The following is a 13,603-nucleotide window of genomic DNA, read 5'->3' as shown; positions in this document are numbered from 1 at the left end:
GATTAGGTAGCTTGCTTGTTTTTACAAGGAAATTTTACAATCACTTTAACTCTTTTGTAATAGTATATTGTTTGGATAAATCCATCTAGTAATACTAAAACATATACTGCATAACTACGTACATAGCTTAAAAGAACATCCATCAAAAAAATAAAAAACCACAGTCAAATGTTTCCTTCTTGATTTAAAAGGAGGTGGCTTAAGTGTCTGTACACATATTGATATACTGGCAGAGGAAAAATCAACAGTTGAAAGAACAATAGCATCAGTATGGGCAAGATAGTTTGTTTTATCAGTAAGGTTTGTACCAGAAGCAAATACAGAAAATGTTAAACAGTATCTATTTGGATTGTGAAACAAGTTCTCTCCTTTCTTGCATTATGATCTGCAATTATATTTGAAAGTTGAACGTCTGAAAATTAGCAATTTTTTTATATGTATGAGAAGCTTCATACCAAAAGAAATACAAATACAATTAAATTGCAAATTAATATTACTTAATTGATATAATTAAGTTAACTAATATTTAACATCAGATATAGACAACAAATAATTTTCTAAGGCAAATTACCACCTCCAATTTAACTTCTCAAAATTTTCTTAGAGTAATATTGAGTAAGCAGAAGAAACCAATAATGTTGGAACACTGTCAGATAGTAATTTCATAAGAGAGTAAACAAGAAAATTTGTCAGGGTTCTGAGCAGGATAGTTCAGTGACCTTAACATTTAGAGCTACTGTGTGAACTTCTGTGAATACAGTTTTAAGAAGAATTTGAACGCTGGCCTTCTCTTTCCAGCTTTCTTTTGCTTAACATTCATTGCTGTCTTTCCATTCTCGTTGCACCTTCTTAGACATACTTCTCAGCTTCTTCCATCAGCCTTCCATTCTATAAAAGTTCTCTAAATGGTCATCATGGACGGCTGCATTGCCGCATTTATTTGCTTCATTCAGTCCAGATAGATCCTTAGTGAATGTTCTGTCACTTTGGGTTCCACTGATCATCTCCGTCCTTAAACTATCTCTTTCTCCGCCTGTCCCTGTCCGTCTCTTCTGAATACAGATGTGCTCCAGAGCCTTCTTTCTCCAGTGTGCCCTCTGCACTGGCCACCTCATCCTCTCACATTTTTAAATGACAGTGTTACGGAATGAACGGTTATCCCTCACAAATTCAGATGTGGACCTCCTCACCCCTAGTGCCTCAGAATGTAACCATATTTGGAGATTGGGTCTTTAAAGAGATGAATAAAGTAGCATGTCATTAAGGTGGTCCTCAATCCAATATAATGGTTATTCTTTTTTTGACTATATATGTTTATTTATTAAAGTATATCTGAGTTACTATGTTGTGCCAATTTCTGCTGTACAATATAGTGACCCAGTTACACATATATACATACATTCTTTTTCTCATACTCTCTTCCATCATACACTGTCACAAAAGGTTGGACAGAGTTCCCTGTGCTGGTATTCTTATAAGAAAAAATTTGAACATAGTCATTCACACGGGGAAGATGACAGGGACAGCCATCTATACATAAGCCAAAGAGAGAGGCTTATACTATTTCCCTCCCTTGCAGCCCTCAGAAGGAAGCAACTCTGTCAACACCTTGATCTTAGATTTCTAGCCTCCAAAACTGTAAGAAAGTAGATCTCTCTTGTTTAAGCATCCAGTCTTTGGTATTTTGTTATAGCAACTATAGCAAGCCAAAACAGATGACCTCTCAACAAATCACTTACACATCTGCTTTTGACCTCATAATGTCTTCTGAGTCTTGGGTCAGCATTCACAGCCGCCTACTGAACACTCCCATCTATATATTTTATAAGGAGCTGGAGTAATTGTCAAAATTCCTTCAAAATCTCGTCCCAGAACGGGATCAAGATGGCAGAGGAGTAAGACATGGAGTTCAACTTCTCCCACAAACACATAAAAAAAAAAAAAAAAAAAAAAACTACATGTAAAACGATTCACAGAGAATATCTACTGAAGGCTGGCAGAAGACCTTAAACCTCCAAAAAGGGCAAGAAACCCTCCACATACTTGGGTAGAACAAAAGAAGAAGAGAGAGAGAGAAGAGAAAAAGCAAAAGGAATCAGGATGGGACCAGCACTTCTGAGAAGGAGCTGTGAAAGAGGAAAGCAGCCTGCACCTTGAGAGGCCACCTAAATGATGGTGAGATCAGCTGAGATGGAGGAACCTCAAAGCCTTGGAGAAAAGTACAGCAGCTGGACTGAGGAGGACAAAGCAGAGTGAAAGCCAGACAAACCATTGGTACCACTGCCCCTGGACACCACAGCATGAGACATTTGGGCGGGGGCTGGGTGTTGAGACTCAGGCTCTGGAGGTCAGTTCTGGGGAGAGGACTAGGGTTGGCTGTGTGGAGAAAGCCTGTGTGGGAGCAGCACACCATGGGCTGGGGAGTGGAGCACCACAGCTGAGGGACACTGGGAGGAGGCCTGGGTCCACAGAAGAATCAAGGCACCATTGTTGAGGAGGGTGAGAGGTGGGACTGCCATAGGAATATCTTTCTCAGGAACCCACAGGCTCTCAGGTGGTGGGGCACCTCTTGTGCAGGCTATGGGCAATGGGACACCTCTTGTGTGGGCTATGGGCATCAGGGGCAGGCTGCCATAGCCATCTCAGACTCCAGAGGTAGGCATGGCCTGCCACCACTAGGAGTCTGTGAACAGGCACCACCTATGGCCCCACTCACCTAAGGGGTCGGGTACAAAGTAGGGCAATGCTATGGAGCACAACCCATTATTGCTCTTACCTTCCTGGGAACACACATGCCCTGCTGTTGCCACTGCCAAACATCCTGGGTGCTGCCTACACCTACCTGATGGTCACTGCCACTTTCCAAGGTCCTGCAACCAGAAGCAGCCTGTGCCACCTCCATGCAGTTCCTCGCCACTGTCAAGGGCCCAGAAACCAGACACTGGCTACTCGCCCTGCCCATTTCCCCCATCTCCCTGGAAGCACATGCAGGCTGTACACAGGCATACCTCCTATCAAGGGGATAACAGCCTGCACACACTGAAGAAAGAGACCACAAGCATCCAAAGCAAAAGCAGCCCTCCTGTCAAAAAAAAAAACAACACTAAGCCCTTACAAATTATCCAGGGCACCTTTGCATATAAAAGTCTTCCAAGTCTACAGTAGTTGTTTTCCCTAAACCCACAGAATAAGAAAAATATAGGCAAAATGAAGAAGCTCTGGAACCATTCCCAGTTACAAGAATGGGAGAATTCAGCTGAAGGAGCAAACAATGAAACTGACCTCTGCAGTCTAACAGACACCAAGTTCAAAAAGGTGACAGTGAAAATACTGAAGGAATTAAGAACAAATATGAAGGAATTAAGAGCAGATATGAACAGAAATGCAATTACTTTAGAAAGGAACTAGAAAATATAAGGAGGAGCCAAGCAAAATTAGAAAATTATTTGCAGAGATGCATGCTGAGTTAGAGACAGGGAAGAGCAGAATGAATAATGCAGAGGAATGAATAAGTGATTTGGAAGACAGAATAATGGAAACCACCCAATCAGGACAACAGACAGAAAACCAAATAAAAAAACATCAAAGCAATATAAGAGGTCTATGGGATAATACAAAGTGGGCCAATCTATGCATAATAGGGATTCTAGAAGGAGGAAAAAAAAAAGAAATGGGAACTAAAAATATATTTGAAGAAATTATGGCTGAAAAGTGTCCAAATGAAACAGATATCAAGATACAGGAAGCACAGATGGAACCAAACAAGTTGAACCCAAACAGACCCACACCAAGACATATTATAATAAAAATGGAAAAAGTTAAAGATAGAGGATATAAATGCAGCAAGAGAAAAAAGGGTTAATTATAAGGGAACCTCTTATAAGGCTATCAGCTGATCTCACTACAGAAACATCACAGGCCAGAAGAGAGTGGCAAGACATATTCAAAGTTTTAAAAGGGAAAAATCTGCAGCTTAGAATACTCTACCCAGCAAGAATATCATTTAAAATGGAAGGAGAAATAAAGAATTTCTCCAACAAAGAAAAACTAAAAGAATACAGCAATACTAAACACATTCTAAAAGAAATACTGAAAGGTCTCCTCTAAATAGGAAAGAAGTAAGAAGATCAAGGATGGAGGAGGAAACCACAATTGGAAAGTAATCACTTAAATAAGGCAGTATACAGATCTAAAAGGGGGGAGGGGGAAACGACTGTAAAGGTGACTACAGACACAAGGAACAGCAAAAGGATAAACATGAAGATGTAAAAAAAGGACATCAAAATATAAAATATAGGAGTTCCCATCGTGGCTCAGTGGTTAATGAATCTGACTAGGAACCAAGGGGTTGCGGGTTTGATCCCTGGCCTCACTCAGTGGATTGAGGATCCGGTGTTGCTGTGAGCTGTGGTGTGGGTCACAGACGCAGCTCAGATCCCCCATTTCTGTGGCTCTGGCAAAGGCCGGTAGCTACAGCTCCGATTGGACCCCTAGCCTGGGAACCCCTAGCATATATATATAAAACATGGGGAAGGAAAGTAAGAAAATCTAGGTTCTTTTTTTTTTCTTTTAAGAATATGTTTGAGCTTATATGACTTATCAGGTTAAAGCAAGCAGATATACGAAGGCATTAACATACTTGAAAAACAGGGCAACCACAAATCAAAACCAAACAGTACATTCAAAAACTAAAAAGAAGAGGGCACAAGCATAAAATAAAAGGAAACCATCCAAACAAAAAAAGAAAGGAATAAGGAGAAACTTAGAATGAATGGGAAAACAGGGTTTAAAATGGCAAAAAATACATATTTATCAATAATTACCTTAAAATGTCAATGGACTGGAGTTCCCATTGTGGTTCAATGGTAACAAACTTGACTAGTATCCATGAGGATGCAGGTTTCAATCCCTGGCTTTGCTCAGTGGGTTAAGGACCTGGCATTGCCGTGATTTGTGGTATAGGTTGCAGACATGGCTGGAATCCCATGTCGCTGTGGCTGTGGGGTAGGCCAGCAGCTATAGCTCCGATTTGACCCCTAGCCTGGGAACTTCAATATGCTATGGGTGTGGCCCTAAAAAGACCAAAAAGCAAAAAAAAAAGAGAGAGAGAGAAGAAAAAAAATAAATAAATGTCAATGGACTGAATGCTCCAACTTAAAAACATAGAGCGGCAGACTGGATAAATAAACAAGAGTCTACAATTTGCTGTCTACAAGAGATGCATCTTAGGGCAAATGACACATATAAATCTAAAGTGAGGTGATGGAAAAAGATATTTCATTTAAATGGAAAAGACAGAAAACTGGGAGTTGAAATACTCATATCATATCACAAAACAGACTTTAAAACAAAGGCCATAAAGAAATACAAAGGACGCTATTTAATGATAAAAGGATCAATTCAAGAAGAGGATAATATATTTGTTAATATATATGCCCCTAATATAGGAGCACCCAAACACATAAAACAAATACTAAGAGACATAAAAGGAGAAATTGATGGGAATACAATAATAGTAGGAGAATTTAACACTCCACTTACATCAATGGGCAGATCCTCTAGATAGAAAATCAATAAGGCAACAGAAATCCTAAATGACACAATAGAAAAATTAGACTTAATTGTTATTTTCAGGATATCATATCCAAAAAAAAATCAGAATATACATGTTTTTCAAATGCACATGGAACTTTCTCAAGGATTGACCATATACTGGGGCACAAAACTAACCTCAACAAATTTAAAAGTATAGAGATTATTTCAGGCATTTCTCTAACTGCAATGGCATGGAATTAGAAATCAACCATAGGAAAAGCAATGAGAAGAAACTGACTACATGGATACTAAACAACATACTACTAAAAAACACATGGGTCAATTAGGAAATCAAAAGGGAAGTTAAAAAATGCCTCGAGACAAATGGTAATGAAAACAACCATTCAAAATCTATGGGATGCCGCCAAAGCAGTGCTCAGAGGGAAGTTCATAGCGATATAGGCCTTCCTGAAAAAAGACGAAAAATCTCAAATTGACAGCTTAACACACCACCTAAAAGAATTAGAAGAAGAACAACCAAAACCTAAAGTCAGCAGAAGGAAAGAAATAATAAAGATCAGGGAGGAAATCAATAAAATGGAGATCCAAAAACAATTTAAAAATCAATAAACCCAAGAGCTTTTTCTTTGAAAGGGTAAACAAAATTGACAAACTTTGGGCCAGACCCACCAAGAAGAAGAGAGAAAGAATTCAATAAATAAATAAATAAAATAATAAAAAAGCAGACATCTCAACAGATACTACAAAAATACAGAAAACCATAAAAGAATACTATGAACAATTATATGCCAACAAATTTGATAACCTAGAAGAAATGGACAATTTTCTAGAGCTATACAGCCCACCAAAACTGGATCAAGCAGAAATAGATCAAATGAACATACCGATCACTAGAAATGAAATTGAACATGTAATAAAAAAAAATCCCTACAAACCAAAGTCCAGGACATGATGGCTTCACAGGCAAATTGTACCAAACATACAGAGAACTTTTACCCATCCTTCTTAAATTTTTCCAAAAGGATGAAGAAGAAAGAATACTCCCAAAGCCATTCTATGAAGCCACCATTATCCTAATACCAAAACCAGACAAAGATACTACCAAAAAGGAAAATTACAGGCCAATATCTTTGATGAATATAGATGCAAAAATTCTCAAAAAATTTTAGCCAACTAAAATCCAACAACATATAGAAAAGATTATGCACCACAATAAAGTGGGATTCATCCCAAGTTCACAAGGATGGTTCAACATATACAAATCAATCAACATCATACACCACATTAACAAAAGAAAGGTAAAAAAACCCACACAATCATCTCAATAGAGGCAGGAAAAGCAGCCATTCATGATAAAAACTCTTACCAAAGTGGGTATAGAGGGAACATACCTTAACATCATCAAAACCATTTAAGACAAACCCACAATAACTGGCCTGAGCCCTTCACCCCAAACTAGGACATCCCTAAAGAGCTATGGAAGCTTCACGGCTCTCCCTGAGGTTATCTGAGGCCTTGTTGTATGTGTGTGACAACACCAGATGCTCTCTCTGGCCCATTATTCTTCCTTTCCAACCCCCCCCCCCCGCCATATATGGATCCAGAGAACACACCTGATGAACTGCCTGAACAGTAATTTCTATCTCAGAGTCTGTTTGCCAGGGAACCCTATTCATGACATCTTTTTACAATTTTATGGTACTTGCATTCTGGTGAGAAAAAAACAACTTGTATGACTTTAGCCTTGTAGGCTGGTTTTCAGTCAGTTTTGTGTATGATCCTCATGTTTGGAAAAAATCATCGGATAAATACACTGGTTGCAGTGTTCTTTTTATGTCCATCATATCAAAGTTATTCACTGTGCTGTTCAAACATCTCTCCTCACTTATTTGTTCTTGTCTAGTCCCTCCTCCATCAACTACTGAGAGAGACATGTTAAAATCTCTCACTTTACATCTAACTATTCTTTGCAAGTTTGGTAATTCATGCCTTTATATATTTGAGAATATGTGATTGTATAAATTGTAATGCATAGTATGCATATAAATTTTAAAGTTCATGATAGGAGTTCCCATTGATAGATATCTGTCAGCTGGTTAAGGACACATTATCTCTGTGAGGATGTGGGTTCGATCCACGGCCTCGCTCAGTGGCTTAAGGATCTGGCATTGCTGCAAGTTGCACTGAAGGTCCCAAATGCAGCTCAGATCCAGTGTTGCTGTGGCTGTGGTATGGGCCCCAGATGCAGCCCCAATTCAACCTCTGGCCTGGGAACTTCCACATGCTGCAGGTGCAGCTGTAAAAAGAAAAAAAAAAAATTCATGATGAATTAAACATTTTGCCATTATGAAGTGATTCTCTTTATTTCTGGTAATGATGTTTGTCTTTTTGTCTGATATTAATATAGCTACCTTGGCTTCATTTGGGTTATTAATTTTTATGTGCATATTTGTGCATGTGTATATTTCTAACACTTTATTTTCAACATTTATATATTCTTAAATTTTAGGTGTATCATATACTGTACAGATAGATTTTTTACTTTTTTATCAAGCTGAAAATCTTAAGTGGGTCACTTAGTTCATTTACATTTAATTTAAACATGGATACATTTGACTTTATATCTATATTATATTTTAAAGCAATCCCATATTTTTTCTGTTTCTATTACAGTCAGTTCCTGCCTTCATTCGAATTGAAAAATATTTTGTGACTTCTTTTCCCCCCTCAGCTAGTTTGTGAATTACATACTTTGCATTTATACTTTTATTGGGTACTCTAGAAATGACAATACAAGCATAGATATCTATCAACAATCTAAACACTTCGCTCTCTCCCTAGCTAATGAATTAGGACTTTAAAACACTTTTTATTTAATGAGTGATTTTTTTATAAACAACATAGGTGATGTAAATTTGGACTGTAAATCCAGACAGGATTGTAACTTCCCAGAACCTTTCTGTCCCCAGCAGGGAGAGGATGGGACAGCTCTGCTTTTCACATTCACTAAGTACCACTGGTGCCCCAGCCCACTGGGAATACCTGTCTATTTGACTCCCAACCCTAGATTATGATGGGATTTGTCTTCTTTCAATCCTTTCGAAGCCAAGTAAACTGCAGGTCAAGTTCACAAAGATCAGCAAATGCTCAACTAGAAAAAAAAAAAAAAAAGACAAAAACAGCTTTGGGGGCCTGCTTGATTTTGCCTTTTCACCCCCATTTTAATTTCACCCTAAAAATTCTATGCCATCTTACCAGATTTTCCTTGCTTTTTAACATAGCATTTTTAGTTTTCAGCAGATGGGCTTCTCCAAATCATGGCCATATTACTGGAAACGAAACCAAAGCTAATTTTTTTCTTTATTAGCACAAAGTCAGTTTCTCCCAAGTCCCATTAAGAAATGCTAAGTAAATATTTTAAGTATTAGTCTGAGAGGATGCCAAGTTATTAGCTTTCTTGGTCTCTGATACTGGTGATATTGAATCCAGAGACCTTGGTCTGTTACTTAAGTAAAGGAGAAGAATGAATAATCAGCATAATATTGGCTCCATCTACCAGCTTCAAATATCAAAGCTCTCCTTTCTCTCATCAACAAATATAAAGCAACTAAAAGTTCTCTTAAGTTTGAGGAAATCAGAGATAAGATTATGCTCCTCACAGCAACTGTAGTTGATAATATTTTTGACCCTTTTGACACATGAGGACATTAACACAAAGACAGACTGAGCACACGGCTGGCTAACTAGGAGGTGGGGTAGGCACAGGAGCCCAGAGCAGATACTCCAAACTCTATACAGTTTTCTTTTGATTAATGACACACAAAATGAAAAAAAAAAAAGAATTCTTCTCTCTCTGCAGACTTACAAGGAAGATTTTTTTCCCACAGGTCTTCAATTAGTGATTAAAGTCTTAAGTTGAATATTTCTTCACTTTTTCCATAATGTGCAATTATGCTATAAAAATCCCCTTCAGCCAATGTTTCCAATTATATCAATTTTCTTTCTTCCTATTTACATTACCTTGAAAGTGTAAAAATTATCTGAAGAAACAAATAAGTTACAGGTCAACTTATACCATGACATTTAGAAAGTAAGTCAACACCTGGGAAACCATATTCTTTAATATACAGTCAAGAACCAAAAAGGGGAGATGGAGTAACATGTCAGGAGTCATGGATGAAGGACAACTTATTTCTCTGTAACTGACACATCCTAATTATTCTTTACGGAACATTGAAGTGTACAAAATAATTGAGAGCATTTAATAAGAATGAGGCCGAGTTGACTTGAAAGCTTAACATAAAAAGCTCACTGAGGGTATTACTACATACTGCTACCACTTGTATTTACTTTTGAAATAAATACCTATCAATGAAAATACTGTATTCTGTGCAGCTGAACTTGTATTTATCTTTGAAATAAAATCTCTCTTGCTAAACAAAGACACTCCCAGCTTTGTTCAAGCATGTTCCTCTCATAAAACTGATAATCTCATTTATTTTATACTTTCCTACTACAAGAAGAAAGAACTGTCCAGAAATTGTCAGGAATTCACAGAAGGTTTGGAATGCCAAATTTAATTTCCCATATAATAATTATGTGCCAGAGCACTGTGCTAGTCAGTAATATAACTCAGACATGATGGATATGAAACAGATATACTAAAAAAAACAAACAAACAAACAAAAAAAAAAAAACCATATTGTGGAGGGGAGCAGAATGAGGTTGATTATGATATATGGACGTTACATAGAAAAAATAATACTGTGCCAAGGCAGATGAGTTTTTATCAGATGATCTTGAATCTCACATTGCTCTCTACTCCCTCTCCTACCTCATCCCCCATTCCCTGCCAACAACAATGAAAAGTTAGAGTAATCTCACTTCCCTCTGCTACACAAAACATTTCCCAGCTCAGAACAGCGATGCACCATCAGGAAATTAGCAGCTGCGGGCCATAGACTGGAGTAGAGAAAATCATAAATCTTATCAATTACAATGATCTTCATATTTACAAATTAAGTATTTCATAGTTAATACCATTGATAGAGTTGCACTTAAGAGGTTTATTTCAGTAATTGCAGGAAAAAATCCTGTTAACTACCACTTCGATTTTTGACACAGGAAATTCCCTTGCTGTAATGAGTTAACATGGAATTTAGATGATGTAGGATAGAAAAGTAAATCAGTAAGCAGCAACAGAACTAGACAGGAAGACAATCTTTTTTTGCTACTTATGCTCTGGTTCATTAATATGTGCCTTTCTGTCTCAAGGAAAAAAGAGTTTAAATAGTCACACTTAATCAGTTATGCTTGCCAGAATGAGATTTAGAGACGCTCCCTTTTTAATATCTAAACTTCCTCCAAAGTATATCTTCCATTAAGATAAACATTTATGCGATAATGATTAGCAGTTTATTTCTAACTTTCTAATCAGGAAAACTTTTAAATGATTATGTCTATTTTTTCTAATAAATCAGTTTTTCTAAAGTCTTATTTTTTGTACATTACACAAGAGTGAACAATTCTTAAGAAAAATTTTAGGAACATTTGAAAAGAAAAATATATTATGCCCATTAGGTTTTATCCTCAGATCCTGATAAGTGGTTATATTGCATAAAATTGAATAAATCTCTAGGAGAAAATTCCAGTTAGCAATTCAAATAGCGAAATGTCCCATACACAGATTCATTCAAAATTTCATATTAGATGTATTACACATGCAAAATAAAACATTATTGCAAAGTTTTAAAATTCACAAACATGCTTTGAAAAATTTTATTTCATTTAAATACAATGTTCATTTAAATATTCCTCCACAATTATATTTTTAAAAATTGTGTATAAATACAAAAGAACAATGAGAAATATCACAGGAACCAATATCAGCTCCATCATTTCTTACTTTTTTTGAACTACATAATAAAATAAAACATAGGTCCTTTGAAAAACAGAGACTCAGGGTTAATAATTTAATTACCCTTAAGATAAAGATAGTTAAAGTCTTCATATAATGAAATTCTCAGTTCTGAGAATTGATGGGAATAAACGGGCTAGTTTTCCTATCATAGGGAATTGTTTGAAATGATAAATACTGGTCAGGGCCAACAGATTTACCAAAAATATTTTTTTCTTAAAGCAGAAATGACACAGATTACTACAAGATACTTGGCCTTGACAATTCTACCATAGGAATTTATTTTTAAAATTTAAGTATAATTTAGAAGACTAGGTTAGCAGGTACCGGTCATAGCTAAAGCTCCCTTCTTCAGCAAACTGGAGTTTTATATTCTGGTCCCCAGGGTCTTGGTGGGAGTTGTAGAATTCTCTAATTCTGAAAATGGTTTGTTTCTACCTAAATGATACAGGATTTGCAGGGTCACAAATTTAGGAAGAAGATGAGTAGAGATGTTTAGAGTGAAGAAGATTAGGAACCTGGCTTAGCACTGAGAATCAAAATTAAAACATAAAAATATCACTTGAAGGACTGAACATTGTATTTACACCAATTATAATACCTCAGGGTTTTATTTATCAAAGACAGGGCTGAAAAATTGAAAAAGAGAGAGTGGTTATGTCTTTTCTGAATACAAGGACTCTGACAATATGCTATCTATGCTTTCTTATCAGCAAATTTCATGGTGTTTTCTTTTAGATAAAGTTGAGTGAGATGCACTGCTTGCATCAGCAATAAGAACTCATGTCCTAACAAGGCCTTTATTAGTGCAAATTCTTTGACTATTTATAAGAGTATGTGATAACTGCATTTAAAAGCAACCTAAGGAGTTCCCACTGTGACTCAGCAGGTTAAGAACCTGACAGTCTCTGTGAGGATGCAGGTTCCATCCCTGGCCTCGCTCAGTGGGTTAAGGATCCAGTGTTGCCACAAACTGTGCTTACAGATGTGGCTCAGATCCAGCATTGCTGTGGCTGTGGTGTGAGCCTCAGCTGCAGCTCCAATTTGACCTCTGGCGTGGAAACTTCCATATACCACAGGTGTGGCCATAAAAAGAAAAAAAAAAATGCAATCTAAGAAGGAATGTATTACATGTGAAACTGTCTTAATATTTTTATTCTACTTTGCAGAATATCTAGAAAATAACTCAGCAATAGACCTGTCTTAATCACAGAATTTAAAATAAAGTTTACCTTCATTAGGAATAGCAAAACAAAAAACTATCCACTTTGTAAATTTCAATAGGAGTACTATAATCAAGCACTTATTAGATTTCCTTTTGTTACTTAATCAGCAAAATTAATTAGGTAGGTAGGAAATGTTACATTTTAAACAGTTCTTTAAAATATACTTTCACTGGTAACTATTTTATACATTTTTACAAAATAAAACCTATAAACATTCCTTCATATACACATTAGCAATCAACAAATAGTGGAAATACCTTTTTCATATGTAAACATTTTTAAAGAAATATTTACAAGAGAAGACAATAGTTTTCCCATCCAAAGATAAAGATTTCTGAGATCCCTTTTATTCAACAGATATTCTTCTCATTTTTTCAGCTAATTCTTTTCTCACTTCAATATGTTTTTCCAAATTTTGTACTTCATGTGGAAGATTGATGTCCCAAATAGACAGGCAAGACTCTATCTCTAGAAAATTAAAAAACAAACTGTGTTTCAAAAATCTGCCATAAGGCATTTTTGTTTTATTTTAATTTTGTTAATTCCTAGTTACTTGTCTTGGACAAATGTATATATAAATACGACTATAAATAATGTACTAAATTATGGCCATTTATAAGAAATTGTATTTGGAAACATGTTTAAAATACATTAAAGAACTACAGAATTTTAAAAAGTGTGGATCTTTAATAATCTATTAATATTTCATTTTCTGAAAGAAATAAAGCTTTTCCAAACACTGTTCAAAATCAGATTTAATACGGAATTCCTGTTGGGGCTCGGCGGCTTAAGAACCCAAATAGTATCCACAAGGATGTGGATTTGATCGCTGGCCTCACTCAGGGGGTTAATTAAGGATCCAGCATTGCCACAAGGTGCAGTGTATGTCACAGATGTGGCCTGG

At 36.4% G+C, this 13,603-nt stretch overlaps 2 protein-coding genes across 2 annotated transcripts in view; both read right to left on the bottom strand.

Moving 5' to 3' along the window:
• Positions 1-11,374, bottom strand: part of MUC19 (mucin 19, oligomeric) — a 166,716-nt gene extending 155,342 nt beyond the window's left edge. Inside the window, exons 1-3 of the mRNA XM_085024733.1 lie at positions 9,422-11,374; positions 8,812-8,885; positions 8,599-8,707 (exon numbers count right to left, since the gene is read on the bottom strand). The gene's annotated coding sequence lies outside the window, so the exon portion shown is untranslated. The remainder of the gene's footprint in view (positions 1-8,598; positions 8,708-8,811; positions 8,886-9,421) is intronic.
• The window catches only part of LRRK2 (leucine rich repeat kinase 2), a 145,668-nt gene continuing 143,371 nt past the window's right edge, over positions 11,307-13,603 (bottom strand). The window contains 1 exon segment of the mRNA NM_001113437.3: positions 11,307-13,167. Within this exon segment, the coding sequence (NP_001106908.2) occupies positions 13,046-13,167 (122 nt within the window). The 3' untranslated portion in view covers positions 11,307-13,045.

This window comes from Sus scrofa, chromosome 5 (assembly GCF_054392235.1).
Source record: "Sus scrofa isolate SSC_HxYL_T2T_F1_AM1 chromosome 5, Sscrofa_HxYL_maternal_Yorkshire_Landrace_v2.0, whole genome shotgun sequence".
NCBI lineage: Eukaryota > Metazoa > Chordata > Mammalia > Artiodactyla > Suidae > Sus > Sus scrofa.
This window is presented reverse-complemented; position numbering and strand designations above follow the sequence as displayed.